This window comes from Lupinus angustifolius, chromosome LG12 (genome assembly GCF_001865875.1).
Source record: "Lupinus angustifolius cultivar Tanjil chromosome LG12, LupAngTanjil_v1.0, whole genome shotgun sequence".
NCBI lineage: Eukaryota > Viridiplantae > Streptophyta > Magnoliopsida > Fabales > Fabaceae > Lupinus > Lupinus angustifolius.
In genome coordinates, this window is record NC_032020.1 from 15,237,754 (window position 1) to 15,255,645 (window position 17,892).

The window sequence follows — 17,892 nt, forward strand, 5'->3', positions numbered from 1 at the left end:
ATTATCTATATGTAGTTTATCATTTTGTTTATATTACTTAATTTAAGGATAGATGATGATTAATATATTAATGGAAAATTTTCTCAGTGTTGATGTGGGTTGACAATAAAATTATGAAAGTAGTGTAACTTTTATAAAAATTACGGAAGTAGTGTATTTTATGGGAACTCGTAACTCTCATCCACGACTTTACAAAAACTCGTGACTCAAAGACTTTATTGGAACTCGTGGCTTATATCTACGAGTGCCATTTTTTCTCTCTCCTCAAGTGTCCACGATTTCAATTTGTCCAATGTTGGTAAATCATATCAAAGCTAAACATATAATATATTAGGTAATATAGTCTTACTTTTTATGTCTCATTGTGTAGTCTAATTGAAAGTTGACACGTATTTAAAAATAAAAATTATAAAAACAAATTTTTTTTTATGTTATTTGATTGGTTTGGAACATGAAAATATAAATTTTTTTGGACATGTTATCTCGTTTCACAAGGAATTTAAGAATGGACATGGGAGTCGTGGATAAGAACCACGAGACTTGAGGAGAGAGGGAAAAAAATGGAACTCGTGGCTGAACTCGTGCATGTGAGCCACGAGTTCCTACAAAGTCGTGCATGAGAGTACGAGTTCGTATAAAGTCGTGGATGAGAGTTACTAGTTCCTTAAAAAATACATTACTCCTGTAATTTTTGTAAAAGTTACATTATTTTCACAATTTTACAATTAACCCACACCAAATGACCAAATGAGTAAATTTTCCTATATGAATAATAGATGATGCTATCATAGTATAAAAAATCTTATATTAGATGTTGAACTATTTCTATTTTATACAACAAAGATAGTAACAAAATTAACATAAAAATACTGGATCAAATCATTCTTGATCAAGGGCGATGGAAAGAAAAGTGGCAAAAAGTGAATGATGGAAAGTGTGGTCCCCTTCAACAAGTTACTACATAGCTATCAGTAGCCTTTTGGACGGACCTTAAAACTGCATATTTTAGCGATTGTTCATAGAATATGATGAATTAGCATTGAAAGAAATGGTGATCTATGTTAACGAAACAGTTCTGCAAGATTGGCAAAATTAAGATATCCCATGCTCCTGATCTTTAATGGTGTTATTAATAAGGCTTAACCAAGCTTACCTATATCATAAAGTATGCTATATAATTTTACCATTATAGCCTTAACCACTGATTTTTACAATCTAAATTTTGCCTACCCTTATATGTTTTTTTTCTTCAAGGGGATTTTAAGGGGAAAAGAAAATAGGAAAGGTGTTTATAAAAGGTTGGTTGATTTTGTAAGGAATCATCTCATATTCCATAAGAGTGTCAGTTCAAATCTCAATGCTGACTTGAGTTAATTTCTAACTACATTTATAAGCATTCATAGTATCATGAAGCACGCCTTTAGTCTAGTAAATTCTTAGGACTTAACTCATCTAAAACTTTCACTTTCATTAAGAAAAATAAAATAGGAAGGGATTGGATTATATTTTTTGAAGCTTGAATTCTAACATTCATACACATCAGATAAATGATATGTTAATCCCTATAAATACCCTATGATGCTTAATAGTCACCTTTCATAATAATGTATGTTGTATAAGTAATGAATGATGATAATATGTGTCACTCTTATAAATCAATAATTAGTAAGTAAAGTATAATATTATAACAAATGTCACCATCATAAATATTTAAAAGAATTTATAGGTTGATTTTGTAAGAATATCATTTTTTATGTTGTAAAAGTAAAAAAAAATGCAAGATTGTTTGCTCACAATTCGCAAATCCTGTAAAGCTATACAAACATGTGAAGTAAGGTTGTCAGCATGGTCCAGTAAGGCTATGGGCCATGACTCGAATTTGCATGTCCTACCTGGCTTGCCCAGGGTTCAGTCCATTCTCCGACACAGGTACAAAAGCACACATGCATGGGCACACACAATGTTTTGAGTTTAGACACATAGCATGGTTAGTCTTCCAAAATTTCCATAATAATAGCACCCAATTTTACATTCTTCATTTTACTAATTCCTCATCTATTTGAGACTAATCTAAATCACACTTATTCCTAACAATTTTTCCATACACATAATAGGAATGAAACTTCTCTAACATAATATTTAACAAACTTTACTATTGTGTAGGTCGTTAGATGTTGTTTTAGTCGAGTTGGAATGTTGGATAATGATTTTCACATGATTTACTCGACCTCCTTTTCTTTTATTGTTTTATCTGTGAAGTACTTAACCAAGATTCCTAAAATTCTGCTAACATTAAATGAAAGAAGTGATTTGTCTTGGAAAATATAACACTATTTTTCTCTTTATTACTGTCATGCGATGTTTGCAAGTTTAGTGAATAGGAAGGGATGGAGGAATACCCTTCTCTACCTCTCATTTTTTAAAGTAGTCTTGAGGTACGTAGAAATAGTACAATTGGTGTTCACACATTTTCAATTTCTTTGTAGAAGCCAGCTGAAATTTTACTCTTATAGTTCCACATTGAAAACAAATATGCAATGTCTTGGTAGGCTATATCATTAAGATTAAGCTATAAAACATGTCAAATGTTCTCCACATACTGATTATAGGCTCTTTGTTGAAGAGCACTAAATGCCGTTCATATTCTTATCCAAACTCAGTAGAAAATGACTTAGCTTCCTTCCTCTTTTATTTCTGTTAATACCATTTCCATCAGAAGCAGGTATAGAAGTTAGAGGCTAGCTACCCTTTGATGATCATATGTATAAATAGTTACATGACTAACTATTGCTTACACTACTTCATGCACCACAATAAAACTCAGTGCCTTTTGAACCAGCATGAAGGCTATCTGAATATGTATATATAAGCAGCTGCTACCAATTCATGACTTGAATGGCTGTAACTTATAGGATCATGTTTCGTAGAATATGGTTGAGAATGCCAAATCTTGAACAAAAGCTACCCTCAACCTTCTCTCTTGTAGATCTTGTTCATCATCCATATCGGGCGCATTTGCCTCAGACCTGCAGAGACAAGAGATTTTCATAACCCTTCTTCTATCTCTTTTTTATTGCCATGATTAATGATTGCTGCTAACTACCAAGATAAAAGATATTACGGCATATTAAGGTCTAACGAGAGTCTTCAATATATATTTTTGATTAATTTGCTTATGACAGACCAGAAAGTTTTTGTCATGATTCAAGAGTACAGGTCAGAACTGCTTAGTCTGGAACTTTTTCTTCATGTATGGTTCAATAATTAATGTAAAATGTTCGCTTTAGCCATAATCTTGATGGTTAAATCGATTTTGTTACTCCCCCTACGGCCTCAGCCCCATGGGCTATGTATAAATCATCAAACTCTGAATGTCATTTTAAAAATTTAACATTACTTTACATCTCTTTTGGTCCTTTTCAAAGTGTATGTAGATTCTTGATGATTTACAAATTAATAAAATTCAAGTACAAGTGATATATCATATACACAGGTAGTTTAGTAATTAACTGTAGAATTACAATTACTTAGCGACTTCTATTCTGCCAAGAAGCATTTTTTGTATTGGAGGTGGAGGATAATGTATGCTGAAGTGATAACAAATTCAGTCCATGAGTTAATCTGATATTTGTGAAATTAGTTTTATTTCTGCATTTATAGCTTTTTGAGACACTCTGAACTAGAAAATTTTGAAGTTGTCTCTCTATATACCAACTTACCTTTTTGCATCAGGAATGTCTACATCCTTGTTGCTGGAATTGGAATCATCACCCAGATGAATATCGTTAGTGTTTAAAACAGGAATGTTGCTGATAAAAGGCGACAAAAGCGGATCAGTTATGGATTCTTGTGTGTTTCCCATGGCAGCCAGTTTCTTGCCAAGCATTGCTGAATTACCAGGCCAGAAGCTACATTTCTCAGACTTCGACATCCACTATAGATCATATTATCAATATATTGAGTTGAGTTAGACAACCAACAAATACTCAAAACCAAAATGTGCTATTTTTTCGAACACAATAGTTGGATACCATAAAACATACCTTCCGTGAGCTTGGATGTGTGAATTGCCTGATTGCATCCATCCCTAAATTTTCTTCACACACAGGACACACCTAATATAGTAACAAAAAGCACTTAGTAAAATTTCAATAATAAATTCGTTGTCTACGTGAAATATTTAGACATATATTATCTAATTTTTCCTAACTATAATGTTGCTGGATCAATGGATCCTTTATCTTCTTATTCATATCTCAGGACAGTGCACCATACCAAGCAGACACATAAATTTTCTGTTCAGATTTTTTATATCACTTCATTGGACAGTTTACCAATCAATCAAGGAACAAATGAAAAAGAAAAGGTCATATGACAATGGTAAACACGTTATCAGTAATTTGTGCTAAAAGTTTCAAAGAACAGAAAGGTGATTATACCAAATTTTTGAGGTCAGGGCAATGCTCCTCTTCCAAATTGCTGCAGGACAGATGAATTACAATTTCAAAATCACAGAAAGGACATCGAAAATAAGACCGGGCATTTTCATCCATATTCGTGTAATGCATCGCTTGAAAGTTATCTGTGGTTTAAAAGGAATCAGTGTAAGTTAGCTATTTGTAGAAACAGCACAAGAACTCCATAGTGTATGCCATATAAGAAGCATCTCAAAAGGTTAAAAAACTTTAGGAAAAATGAAGTGTACATGAATACAAGATACACTGCACATGCTCACAACTTCAAAATCAAATGTAATAAAATTTGTTCACTAAGTTATCTCAAGATCACTCTTAAATGAGGTCTGGTTCGAGCCTTGTAGATTGAAAAACACGAGTTGAAAGAGTTTCCCCCCTTAAATGGTCCTTCTTGTCTAGACTCGGATTAATCAGAGCCAAAAGTGCACCAAGTAACACTCATAGTTAAAAGGGAGATTCAGATTTATACATAATTCATCAAAAAGTGCCACACAAGCAAGATTGGAAGATATACTACGCAACCCACATGCTTTTCACCAAAGACAAAATCTGCAGGAGCATGAAATAGGAAAAGAAGTACCAGAGTGAAGCCTAGTAGAGTGGTGCTTGACAGAATGAACACTCCTCCTGAAATCCAAGTCCATGATGTAAGCTTCTTCAGAAGAACAATGAGCACTGAGTGGAAGTGTAGTAAGAGAAGAGTTAAAGATTCTCTAGCCTCAACTCAACACAGAGAGGAGTATGTTTTTCTATCAGCGATCATTAACTTTGATGGGTTATGTGATGTTCTTGCTTGGCAATAGTACTATTAGCACGTGTCTATTGACATAGGTACTTGGTGCATAGCACACTCACAATCGTGTAATTGGTTTCTGGCACCAGAATTATTTTCCAACTCATCATAAACATAAACCATGATTTCTGACACCTGCCATTTTTTACGTTTATTTTCTTGCAACCAGAAAATAACAAATACACTAACACGTGAGGCCTATTTTGATTAACTTTCAGCGGAATGATTATTAAGAAGTTGTAGAAGATATAAATCAGAGAAAAATAATAGATAGGTTTATGTGTTGAACAGAAGAAAACAAATATGTACTGCCTAATATGTGAAATCTTACCGCTAAAATTGCTTTACCCATAAAAAATATCATATTTATCAAAATAATACATTAAATATTTAAACATTAAACGTGTCACTTACCCAATAGTAACTTCTAACAAAAAATATATTTCACATGCATTTTATTCTATACAAATACAATCATTTGAATTACTTAGTATATTTAAACTATTATATTTTCACATAATGACTAATATATGAAATAAGTTTTTTTAATTTACTCTAATTAAATCTCATTTCTATAATATTTTTTAGTAACTGGTTTATATACTATAAATAAAATAAATTACACTTATAGCATATATATTATATATATATATATATATATATAGTTATATACAACTCATATACAATTTAATACAACTCATATACAATTTAATTAGGGAAAGAATGTAATATTATATCATTCGTTGAATCATTATAATATCAATAATTTAATTGGTATGATTATAGGTAATATTTATATCACTGTGATGAATGAGGGAGTTGGCCAAAAAGCTAGTTTGGCATGGAAGAGACAATGTGGTGTCGTGGCCATGACTCTTGATCAAGTAAGGGCGATGTCACACCTCCACAAGGGACCGAAAAGGCCCAATCCAGAGCCTCAAAACTTAAAAAAGTTGGCAACAAATATTTTTCTATAAATTTATTAAAAAAGCTGTTGAATATTTTAGGAATGTAGAATGGGATACACGACGAAGCCCTATACAATACTAATTTTTTTTGGCATTCAACATACATCTTTTCAAGCATGAGCAATAGTTTGCTTAACCTTTAAGAAGGTGGAGCCAGTAGAGGAAGGTGGAAGCAATTAAGAAAAGTGTGAAGAAGCGAATGGGCTGTGCCATAACCATCTTCCAAAATCAATTGGTGGATCTGGCGGCTTGGGGTCCCAAGAGTTAAAAGTGACCAAAAAGAATTCTCTTAAATATCCTAGAGACAATTTATTGTTTCCTCTTTTACCTTTAGTAAAAATGAGGTCATGTTATATTTAAGACATGTGATTAACTTATTTTAAGAATAAGTTAAAAAATGTAATTTATTCCAATATTTGTCAAAATTTAATAGTTTATATTTAAACATTAATTTAAATCATTATATTTATCTCGTAGGATCGCGTATATTTATGCATTTTTCTATCAGTATAGGACATGTATAAAGGTTGGATCTAATAGGATCACCTTTACTTATTTCCACTTTGTCAAACGAAGCCAAAGCCCACAAGGTTCATCCACGAAAACTATTGTTTACTTGGGACTTTATCAAAGATATCCTAATATTTCCAACAATCTTTTGGTAATTGATTTTTAATAAATTATTGCTACATCATTAAATATGTAATTACCAATAATCGTATTTCACCATGTAATAATTTCTCAGTTAAGTGAAATCTCAGATATCTTCTATCCTGCTACATGATTTCGACAATGGATACCTGCTGTCCCGTAGAGGGATGAGCACCTCTCCTTCATGTTCTAAGCAAAATCTTTCTGCAAAGACGATAATTCATACTTGACGATAATGTTCATCAGTCCATCAATTTTGGCAGCACGTGGCTTCTTGTTGGACTGCGTTGTGAAGGTCTAGTTTCGGTGAGGGGAGTGCATTTTCTGTCTTACATTGTGTGTCACGGTACAATGAGTTATGATTGATTGAAGAAAATATAATTAACTTTAATTATTAAATATTTTTTTATCAATCACAACTCATGACACATAAAGTGTGATAGTATTATGAAACAAAAAGATGTGGGTACTGGGTAATTTCTAACAAGAATGGTGCTATTTATAAAATCATTGAGCAGATTGGATAACCTTTTTTGGGTTTCCATCTGAATTATTTTTAGAGTGTAAACAAGTAATCTTTGATGGTCATTGTGACATCAATTCTAGTTTTTAGTTCCAATTTGTTTGCTACACCAATTCGGTTATTACTGCAATGAAAATATGAGTGGTGCATAGGAGCAACTGATTGAAAGCCTTTCAGGAATCAGGAAATTTGTAGTGGCACTTGATCTTCTTTGTTGGACGAGCAAACACAAGAGTACACTTCATTTACTGACCCTTTGTGCCGTATTAGCTTTTAAAAGTTGCACTCCTCAATCACAATTATAATTACAATATTATAGTTTTAGAAGTCTACACAACAATGACGTGATCATAATTGTAATCACATTCTTACAATTGTGGAATATAACATCGACCATGACCATAATTTTAAATAGTATGCCTATATTTCAAACTTTGGGAATGTGGAGAATGCTGCAAATTTCCTCTAGACATGGAGTAAGAGAAATATCAAAACCATTCAACCTAAGTTCATGTATTTAATTTCTTCTTGGAGGAAGGTAGAGAGAGCATCATAGGCCAAAAATCTATCATCCAAATTTGAACGCCATATAAGTAAACTTCAACAAATTCGTGATATTTTTGGTTTAGTATGATGCAAAGCTGCTCCTTAATGGCTACAATTTCCCCAAATTACCTATCCCCTCCTTCTTCAATTGACTACATTAATGCTAGTGAAGATTAGCTCAATTGGCAAGATCTAAATGCCTTGAAAAGGCCAAAGGTGTTGATTTCAATTTTTGCTAGTGTTATTTGGTGGGTTGATCACCTACTACTCCACTTATAAAGGGTAATTTTATATTTAAAAAATGTAATCTTTCAAACAGTGTGTAAGAACCGGACCATATTAGACAGTCCGATCAGTTTGACCGCTGACCGGACTTGAAAACGGTTTTGGTTTACCGTCTTAACTTAGTGAGGGTTGAACTGCTTTGAATCGAAGAAATTATGGTCCAACCGTGTTAAACCCGGTTAAACCAGATTAATCAGGAAGTAAACCGGACGGTTCACTTAAAAATTAAAAAAATAGAACATTTTTATGTATCTTTTGTTTTACGTCAGTCGAAAAAAGAAGATAAAGAAATATTACTTCATTGTATTATACATAATTATTAATTATATAAATTTTATGTTTTTATATAATTATATATCTATAGGTAAAAAGTATTAATTATGTATAAAATCATTAAGTCAAACCTAATACAGAACTTTTCCGGTTTGACGTCTCACAACATTGCTTTCAAATATTCAATAAATTGTGTAATATATATATAATATTAATATAAATATTTGAATTATATTTTTTTAAAAAATTAATAATGATTAAATATTAATGACATATTAACGATATATATACAAACAAAATGTGACATATAGAAAAGGACGTATATATAATTGGGCTAGAACTACAAAACCGTCGTTCCTTACTAGTATCATAAACCCTAAACCCTCCCTAACACCTCTTTCGCCCTCTTCTTGCTGGGAACATTTCAACATTGTCAATCTCCCAAAAGACATGAATCGCGTGAAAGCAATTGCAGCTTCCCTCAGAAACCTTGACACGTCACTCGCTACTCGAGTTCTCGCAACTCGGTCCCTCCATCTAACTCGAAACCAGGTGACTCACTTCTCTCCCCATTCTCCACCACCCCTTTTGGCTCCTCTTCACGATTTTCGTTTTCACCAAAAAATCTACTTTTCTTCGAAACCCAATTCTATTGTGGAGCTTGTTTTGACCAACGATTGGTCCCAAGATTTAGAACTCGAGTTAGAAAAATGTTCCCCTTCCCTGACCCATGAGACTGTTCTTTACGTTTTGAAGAGATTGGATAAAAACCCTGAAAAAGCTTCCAACTTTTTCAATTGGGTCAGTGAGAAAGAGTGGTTTACACCAAGTTCATCAATGTATAGCTTAATTGTTAGGATCTTAGCATATAAAGAGATGATGAAACAGTTTTGGATTACTCTAAGGGTGATGAAGGAAAAAGGATTTTATCTCGATGAAGAGACGTACTATACAATTCTAATTGGTTTTAAAAAGGCGAAGCTGAACAGTGATGCCGTTGCCCTGACCCATTTCTATGATCGGATGCTTCAGGATAATGCAATGCAAAGTAATGTCACCGAGGTGGTTGGTATCATTAAAGGGTCAGAATGGAATGATAGGGTTATGAATGAATTGGCACAGGTTAAACTTCAACTGTCTGATAATTTCGTTATAAGGGTTTTGAGAGAGCTTCGAAGTCAACCTTTAAAGGCTTATAAGTTCTTTCGTTGGGTTGGGAAGCAATCTGGTTATGAGAACAATACAGTAACCTATAATGCAATCGCAAGAGTTCTTGCGAGGGAGGGATCAGTTGAGGAGTTTTGGAATATTATTGAGGAGATGAAGAGTGTAGGTCATGAATTGGATATCGATACTTACATAAAAATATCAAGGCAACTTCAAAAGAATAAGTTGATGGAGGATGCTGTCAAGCTTTATGAGCTTATGATGGATAGCTCATATAAGCCATCAATTCAGGATTGCAGTATTCTTTTGAAGAGTATCTCTATTGGCGATAAGCCAAACCTGGATTTGGTTTTCAGGGTAGCAAAGAAATATGAGTCAACAGGGCATACTCTCTCCAAGGCAATCTACGATGGAATCCATAGGTCATTGACAAGTGTTGGGAAATTTGACGAAGCTGAAAATATTGTCCAGACTATGAGAAATGCTGGTTTTGAGCCTGATAACATCACCTACAGTCAAGTTGTTTTTGGACTCTGTAAGATGAAGAGATTTGAAGAAGCATGTAAGGTGCTGGAGGAGATGGAATCTTCTGGGTGCATCCCTGATATCAAGACTTGGACCATCTTGATCCAAGGGCATTGTGCAGGGAATGAAGTAGATAAGGCATTACTTTGTTTTGCTAAGATGATTGAAAAGGGATGTGATGCAGATGCTGATTTGTTGGATGTTCTGCTCGATGGTTTTCTTAGTCAAAATAGAATAGATGGTGCATACAAATTGCTTGTAGAGGTAAGTAGCAAGTGCCGTATATCTCCATGGCAAGCTACATATAAGAAGCTGATCGAAAAGCTGTTAGGAGTCCAAAAGTTTGAAGAGGCGCTTGATCTTCTTAGTTTGATGAAGAAACACAACTACCCTCCTTTCCATGAACCATTTTTGTCGTATGTTTCCAAGTTTGGGACGGTGGAGGATGCTGCAGAATTCCTGAAGGCACTGAGTGTAAAAAGTTACCCTGCCGAAGCAGTTTACTTCAAAGTTTTTGAGTCCTTATTCAAAGAAGGTAGACTCTCTGAGGCCAAAGATCTATTGTACAAGTGCCCTCATCATATTCGTAATCATAAAAAAATCTCTGAACTGTTTGGCTAACCAGAGTCACTTGTCTGCTATGTGATTCCTAGATTCCCCCCATTATGTATCTCATTTTTCTTCAAATGGTTGATATTGTCAACTTTCGCCAAGCTGTTAGGTTGATTTATTCATTGCTAGTTGAAATCCCTTGGGACAAAAAGATTTGATGTCAGGCTAACTGAAGGTTGAAATTGTAAGAGTTGTTCATGTATGACCAGTAATGTTATCATTACTAGCAATTCTTTTAAAATATTTATCTATTCCACCTTTTATGTTTTTTAGTGATAGATTTCCAGATTTTATGTTTTTCAAATAGGGATGGATATACATGCTTAACAATTCATAATATTGAATTTGTTTCCGGCGGCACTGGCCTCCAATATTTGTTACCAAGGACCTAAGCGATTAAAGATTCAATGATAGGAAAGATGCTAGAATTATTGACAAAAAATTATGCTAGTTTACACCGACCCACTTTTAAGATTGTATGCAGCACATACAAGGATGTCATCTTAAAAATTGGTTGTTAGAACCATGTTGAGTTCTTTCAAATCCTGCAAACAATCTCTCCCACTTCTGCGGTAAGATTGTGTACCTAAGTGAGAGTCTCAAGTATTGGGTCGCCATTTTTCTTTGAATATTCTATCCCACATATCTATCAACTTAACTTTGTAGCTAATTTTGGAGCTTCATAAATGACCTTGTACCATTCTTCATTCCTCAATGTGAAGATGTTAATTCTTTCAAATGATCTTCCTCCATTTTATGCCTTTAGTTTCATTCCACAATCTAACTCAGAATCAAGTACTATTGCCTTCAATATAGAGTTGCTTTTAATGCTTAATTTGCTCAGTTTTCTTGCTAAAAGAAGTGGATATTGATCATACATTCCCAGGAAAAGTCAAAATCGCCATAATCAAATGATAAAACAATGCACATGTAAAGTAACACATGTATAATAACTATAAAAAAGAAAGTTGTCATTGCTATAAAAAAGAAAGTTGCAACAAATTAAGAAATCCCATTTTTGTAGCTTTTAAACTTGGATGTAAGTTCACAATCCATTCATTATTTTAAAATTCTACTCGCTTACACTTGTTATCTTTAAGGCATCCATCTGGGAGAATAAAGTAATATTTAATTATAGCCACTGTCCAAGATAGCCTTATGATAAGGAAAATTGTAGTGATAGTTTCCTCGCTGTCATAAACGAACTTCTACACAACCTAAAACGTATTTTGATACAACGAGTAAGAAAGATGCACCATTTTAAAAGATGTTGCAAATTTTCAGGTCAGACTGAGTGATCAGATAAATATGCTTCAATAGCAAATTCTCTCCGTGAGGCATAGGAACCTCTTTTATTCATATGACAAGGTAATGCTGCTTCTTTTGGGGTTAGATTTCATTAAAAACCAACGAGCTAAACGATGTAGCAACATACTTATTACATAGGAAGGAAAAGTTGAAAGTTTTACATATTTATTATAAATATAAATCCAAGATAATCGATCAAATTTGTTCAATGCCATGGCAATAGCACCACAATATTCGATAATTATTATGTAGAGCCACATGAATGGTAGGTATGCATTCTGGGCACGCGATTCACTACCAAGACTTCATATTAAGCCTGGTCCTCATTCAACAAATCCATAACAACACGTTTGATGCTTCCACTGTTCTTCATTAGCAGCTTCTTGTTCATGTCATTGTCACGGAATCCCTGCATTCACACCCCACCACTAATCAAAACTGCATATCGTCGAACAAGATGTAAAAGTAAATATATCAAGTGTTGATAATGAAATAAAATAACATGCACCATCAAACAGACAAGACAAATTATAAAAAAAAAACAGAAATCAACTTACCATTTCATGTAACTCTTCAAGGATAGGGTCCCACTCATAGAAACCACAGAGATCATCAACTGACTGCTCCAGATTGTACTCATTCATCCTCAGGATCCCTAGGTTCAAATCAACCTGCTTAAAACCCATCTCCTCAAGCTCTTTAAGGAGAGTCTCTTCAACAGAATTATTTACACCAACCCCCAAAGTTGATGATGGTACATCCACAGCTGCAGATTGCTGGCTAGAGGGAACAGCATGGCCTGTTTCAGACAAATAGATATTAGGATATGAAACAGACGAAAGTGCAATAGTAGGGACTGAGGCAGCAGCAGTCGAAGTTGCAGGGGCTGAGGCAGCAGCAGTCGAAGTTGCAGGGGCTGAGGCAGCAGAAGTCGAAGTTGCAGGGGCTGAGGCAGCAGAAGTCGAAGTTGCAGGGGCTGAGGCAGCAGAAGTCGAAGTTGCAGGGGCTGAGGCAGCAGAAGTCGAAGTTGCAGGGGCTGAGGCAGCAGAAGTCGAAGTTGCAGGGGCTGAGGCAGCAGAAGTCGAAGTTGCAGGGGCTGAGGCAGCAGAAGTCGAAGTTGCAGGGGCTGAGGCAGCAGAAGCCGAAGTTGCAGGGGCTGAGGCAGCAGCAGCCGAAGTTGCAGGGGCTGAGGCAGCAGCAGCCGAAGTTGCAGGGGCTGAGGCAGCAGCAGCCGAAGTTGCAGGGGCTGAGGCAGCAGCAGCCGAAGTTGCAGGGGCTGAGGCAGCAGCAGCCGAAGTTGCAGGGGCTGAGGCAGCAGCAGCCGAAGTTGCAGGGGCTGAGGAAGCTGCAGCCGAAGTTGCAGGGGCTGAGGAAGCTGCAGCCGAAGTTGCAGGGGCTGAGGCAGCAGCAGCCGAAGTTGCAGGGGCTGAGGAAGCTGCAGCCGAAGTTGCAGGGGCTGAGGAAGCTGCAGCCGAAGTTGCAGGGGCTGAGGCAGCAGTTGCTGCAATTGTAGGGACAGGGGCAGCAGCAATATCTGTGCCATCATTTAAATTGTTTAACAGCTCTTGCATCATCAGTTGATTATCTACCATTTCATTAACAAGTTCAGTGTGAGCATTGGGAATATGATCATCGGTGGGTTGAACATTGATATCTATAAGTTGGGATGCTTTTGAGCCACTGACATCAAGGGGAATACTCAAGTTCAGACCTTGAGATCTATCATAAAATGACTCCTTCAGAGAAGCATCAACCTGCAATGCAAGTATGATAACACAAGAAAGTAGGAGTTTATTGAACCATTACTAATAACACCAAAACAAAAAATCCCTACAAAGATTGTCGGTTTGTAATTCACCTGAATAAGGACCCAAACACGTTGTCCAAATTTCTGTCCAGATGGAGATGCCACCCTCCAGTATGATATGTATCGACCGGGTAACTGAGGAGCTATGAAGTCAACTGCAATGTCAAGTTCCTTATCTACATGTAGGCCTTCCTTGGGAACCTGTGATGTTTGACCATAGAGAGCACTCAAAAGACTAACTAAAGATTCGATAACATGTAAAACAAACCTAGATAAAACCTTAAAAACTTTATTTAAAAGGGGCTTAAACTGCAATTCAAATAAAATCTAAGTTCCACTGGAAAACCTGTAAGTCAACTAAATGAGAGTCACTAAAATTATCCCCTCCGATCCAAACAAGTTGGGTTCCAAGGGGCCACACTAAAGTGCCATTGTTACGGATCCGCCAGATCTTTGTAAATGCAGTAGATGGAGCCATCATTGTGCCATCTATAACATTGACATCCAAAATGAATCGACTATCTAGCTTAGACCTTGCAAGCTTCGAATTGCGCGCTAATGCTGATAAATATCGCGAACGAAGGTGATCAATTCTATTATAATCACCCACATTACCCACTTTGTTGAAGCAAGTGCTGCAGAGGCCATAGTTATCTTTCCTGCAGAAAGGACAACAAAATTCATGAAAACACTGAAATTTATTTCATAATATATCAGAATAAAACAAGGGGCTTACACTTTGGAATTAAAGCGATATCCAACTATTGGACAGACACCACATCCACCACATTGGACACCCCTGTGGATCATGCTAATTGGCGCCATTGCATGATCAGTCATATTAATATAAAGGGTTCTTGAAGAAGGTACACCCAAATCACCAGTATAAATTGGAGGCTTAACAAAAGCAGTAGAACTAGTCATAGTTGAGCTGTTAGCAGGAGCTGTGGAGCTTGAGGTCCCACTAGATTTAGTCAAGAGTGTAGCTGAATCGCGAAGATAAGTTGGAGTCTTAATGTAATCATTAGAACTAGTCCAGTTTGAGCCATTGCTAGGAGCAGCAGAACTTGACGAGATCCAACTATTTTTACCCTTATGAGTCCCACTATTTTTACCCTCATTTGTACCATTTTTGGAATCACCATCAGGGACTGCTGGTGAAAGAGGTGTAATATTCACATTTGTGGACTGAGAAGAATAGAGATCAAATGGGGGGATATTGAGATCAACAGGAGCACCTCTTTCCATTGAATCTCTAATTACATTTCCAGTCTCCATGGGTTGAATTCCGTTGGAACTTTTGTCCACATATGTAGATTGTCGACCTCTTTCTTCAGGAGTGACATGTTCTCCACGAACACCAGCAACATGATGAGGCCATTGATAATGAGAATTTCCAACAGGTTTTCCAAATTTTGAAACAAAATCAGCAAAAGCATGAAAAGGACTTCCAGAAGTTGATTCGGCAATTCCAGGTTGTGGAAGACCTCTTGCTTCAGGAGTGACATGTTCTCCAAGAACACCATTTTTTAAGCTTGTGCCGGATACAACATGAGGTTGGTAAAGAGAATTAAAAGGAGGATTTGCACTTCTGGAAATGAAATCAGTAAAATTTGCATTCACATATGTGGACTGCTGACCTTTTGCTTTAGGAATGGCATGTTCTCCAGGAGTACCGTTTTTTGTGCTTGGACCAGTAGCAACACTAGGCTGGAAATGAGAATTTAGAATAGGTTTTCCCACTTTGGAAATGGTATCAGCAAGGTTAGCAAGCACTGGATTTGCAGAAGATACAGCTTTTGAATCCAAGCATAAATTAGAAAGAGCACCGGTTAATGGCTCTTGCACAGACTTCCAAACATCAGCAACAACAACATTTCCACTTCGAAATGGGTCAGTGACATGAGATCTTAACGGGGTAGCATTTCCCCTAGAACTAGAATTTGGTTTATCACCACTGCCATTGCTCATGTGTATGTCAATTCTCAAGAATGGTAGCCTCTGCCTCATGACATCACGCAAATCATCATCATCGACAAGGGTCACCAGGTCGCCATCTTCATCGATATATCTCAGCACTAAATTTGCATCAGCAGTGAAATTGAAAAGAGAACATATCTTGGCCCTTAGCCCAGCCAGGTCAAGATCCAGTTGATTATTCTCATTGACACAAGCACTAAAGCGCCTGAGGGTCTCCTCATATTTGACCTGTAAAGCAAGTGAAGCAATAAGAAAATATTTGCATGATTATAAAATAACACGTGAACAGAACCAAAACGAAGACCATCTATATATGCCAAAGACTACATGTAAAATTAATGAGTGAAGAATAATTCATGAAATTAGAAACAATCCTCCATAAAAAGATAAAGTAGAAAAATTAACATGCATGACCATAGAATCGGTAAACTGCACCAGTTCTACTTATAAAATAAAAATCTATCAGTACGGACAACAACTACTACATGCACGAGTAGAAAACTATAAGAATATGTTTAAATAACATAAGGAACTCCTAAGCCCCCAGCAAATAATTAAAACTCATGCATTCATTGATTAAAGGGTAGAATAAACTGGTTTCCATGAAACCCATGTTGAAAATTTAAAACTTTTTTCTAGGCAGAACCAAATTATTCATACCTAACCCTACAGTGCATTGCATGAAATGGTTGGGGCATAAAGTTTTAACTCTACGATCCGATCATCAAACAATCAAAATAGAAAAGGGTGCATGTATAACAATACTTATTTAACAGAAATATAACAACAAAAACCAATAATTTAATACAAATTCATCACTATTACACTACAAACTCCAAATCATCTTACAAAAACATCATGATCCATGAGCGATTAAACTTAATTTCCTGAAAGCAGTCCCAATTTCACTAAAAAAACAGCGCATAGTACACAAAAAAGGGTAAAATAAACTAAATCAGAAACGAAAAAATCAAATAAAACTGAAATGGAAAAGGGAAAATTTAAGATCAGTACCTTGATCACTAAACTAGAGTCCATAATGGTGAGAAGGATTGAAGGAAACGTAGCAGTTAAAGGGAAAAAGAGTCAAAACTCTAACCCTAAAAAGAGCATAGAGATTTTAAGCAGATTAGAAGAAAGAAAGATTATGTTAGCGTTCCAGTTAGCCGCTATAAACGATTTGAGAAGCGAAGAGTGATATATATACTGTGTGATGATGTCTTTCGCAACGATAATAAATAATCTTTTTTTTTTGACTTTTTCTTCTTCGTAACTTCCTTCCAAATTTTAGCGTGGGACCCGCCGAGAGATATTATCCCTTTATATAGTATCCCAATTTTTTCTTCAATTTCGGAAACCGCTCTGATATTATTCTTATCACTGCCAAACAACACGCCAGAAAATCAGTAATGCTGTTACAGTGAGCTTGTAAGTTAGACATTTGAGTATGTTTTTTATTTTTTTAGTTGATATGCTGGTAGCAATGTATTATAATTCCTCGACCATTCTATGTTAAAGAACAGTTTTGGTGAGGTGCTAACACTATTCTTATATATAATAAGTGGTTTTTTTTTAATGTTTTTTTGTATAACCAATAATATATTTGTCACATGTATTAATGAAATAATATGTTTGGGGTATATGATTGTTCATTCCAATTAATAACTATTACTCCCAACTGTATATTTGACATACATTTTATTTTACCTATATTAAAAAAATCCTTTAATAACATGCGTTTATTATCTTATGCTAGCAATTTTAATTTTAATTCATCTTGCATTTTATTTCAAATACCCAAAAGTGCATGGGAAGGGAGACAACTAGAAGAAAATAATAGTTAAATGTTCTTGAATAAAGAATTATAAAAATGTTCTTGAATAGCAACTTGCTAATTTTACACAACAATTTTAAACTGTTTGGAGGGATGGAATTATAGGTGAATAGTAGTTGAACATATATATACATATATATATATA

General features: G+C 35.4%; 3 protein-coding genes across 4 annotated transcripts; 1 reads left to right on the plus strand and 2 right to left on the minus strand.

The window, feature by feature from the left end:
- Nucleotides 2,605-5,291, minus strand: LOC109362025 (protein DEHYDRATION-INDUCED 19 homolog 6-like). Its single transcript, XM_019607598.1, has 5 exons — nucleotides 5,056-5,291; nucleotides 4,440-4,582; nucleotides 4,044-4,115; nucleotides 3,720-3,934; nucleotides 2,605-3,026 (listed from the first exon to the last, which is right to left on the minus strand). Exons 1-5 carry the CDS (start codon nucleotides 5,117-5,119, stop codon nucleotides 2,915-2,917), a joined length of 606 nt encoding a protein of 201 aa, XP_019463143.1. The 5' UTR covers nucleotides 5,120-5,291; the 3' UTR covers nucleotides 2,605-2,914.
- Nucleotides 8,882-11,095, plus strand: LOC109363003 (pentatricopeptide repeat-containing protein At3g48250, chloroplastic). Its single transcript, XM_019609151.1, has one exon. The coding sequence runs from the start codon at nucleotides 8,965-8,967 to the stop codon at nucleotides 10,825-10,827; it is 1,863 nt and encodes a 620-aa protein (XP_019464696.1). The 5' UTR covers nucleotides 8,882-8,964; the 3' UTR covers nucleotides 10,828-11,095.
- LOC109362713 (protein NBR1 homolog) lies at nucleotides 12,243-17,155 on the minus strand. 2 transcript variants are annotated; one of them, XM_019608702.1, is made up of 6 exons: nucleotides 16,928-17,154; nucleotides 14,670-16,141; nucleotides 14,280-14,592; nucleotides 13,985-14,134; nucleotides 12,684-13,880; nucleotides 12,243-12,535 (listed from the first exon to the last, which is right to left on the minus strand). In XM_019608702.1, exons 1-6 carry the CDS (start codon nucleotides 16,949-16,951, stop codon nucleotides 12,437-12,439), a joined length of 3,255 nt encoding a protein of 1,084 aa, XP_019464247.1. In that variant the 5' UTR covers nucleotides 16,952-17,154; the 3' UTR covers nucleotides 12,243-12,436. The 2 variants fall into 2 exon arrangements, with proteins under 2 accessions (XP_019464247.1, XP_019464248.1); XM_019608703.1 differs by having other exon boundaries at nucleotides 12,448-12,564; nucleotides 16,928-17,155.

What these genes read in the sequence shown, in the direction of transcription:
- LOC109362025 (XM_019607598.1), bottom strand. Translation starts at nt 5,119, where the DNA reads ATGGACTTGGATTTCAGGAGGAGTGTTCATTCTGTCAAGCACCACTCT. An exon ending in GCCCTGACCTCAAAAATTTG is followed by an intron (nt 4,116 to 4,439) that starts GTATAATCACCT and finishes TTACTATATTAG; the next exon opens with GTGTGTCCTGTGTGTGAAGA. An exon ending in CACATCCAAGCTCACGGAAG is followed by an intron (nt 3,935 to 4,043) that starts GTATGTTTTATG and finishes TATGATCTATAG; the next exon opens with TGGATGTCGAAGTCTGAGAA.
- LOC109363003 (XM_019609151.1), top strand. Translation starts at nt 8,965, where the DNA reads ATGAATCGCGTGAAAGCAATTGCAGCTTCCCTCAGAAACCTTGACACG.
- LOC109362713 (XM_019608702.1), bottom strand. Translation starts at nt 16,951, where the DNA reads ATGGACTCTAGTTTAGTGATCAAG. An exon ending in CTCATTTAGTTGACTTACAG is followed by an intron (nt 14,135 to 14,279) that starts GTTTTCCAGTGG and finishes CAAACATCACAG; the next exon opens with GTTCCCAAGGAAGGCCTACA. An exon ending in GTGTTTGGGTCCTTATTCAG is followed by an intron (nt 13,881 to 13,984) that starts GTGAATTACAAA and finishes CTTGCATTGCAG; the next exon opens with GTTGATGCTTCTCTGAAGGA.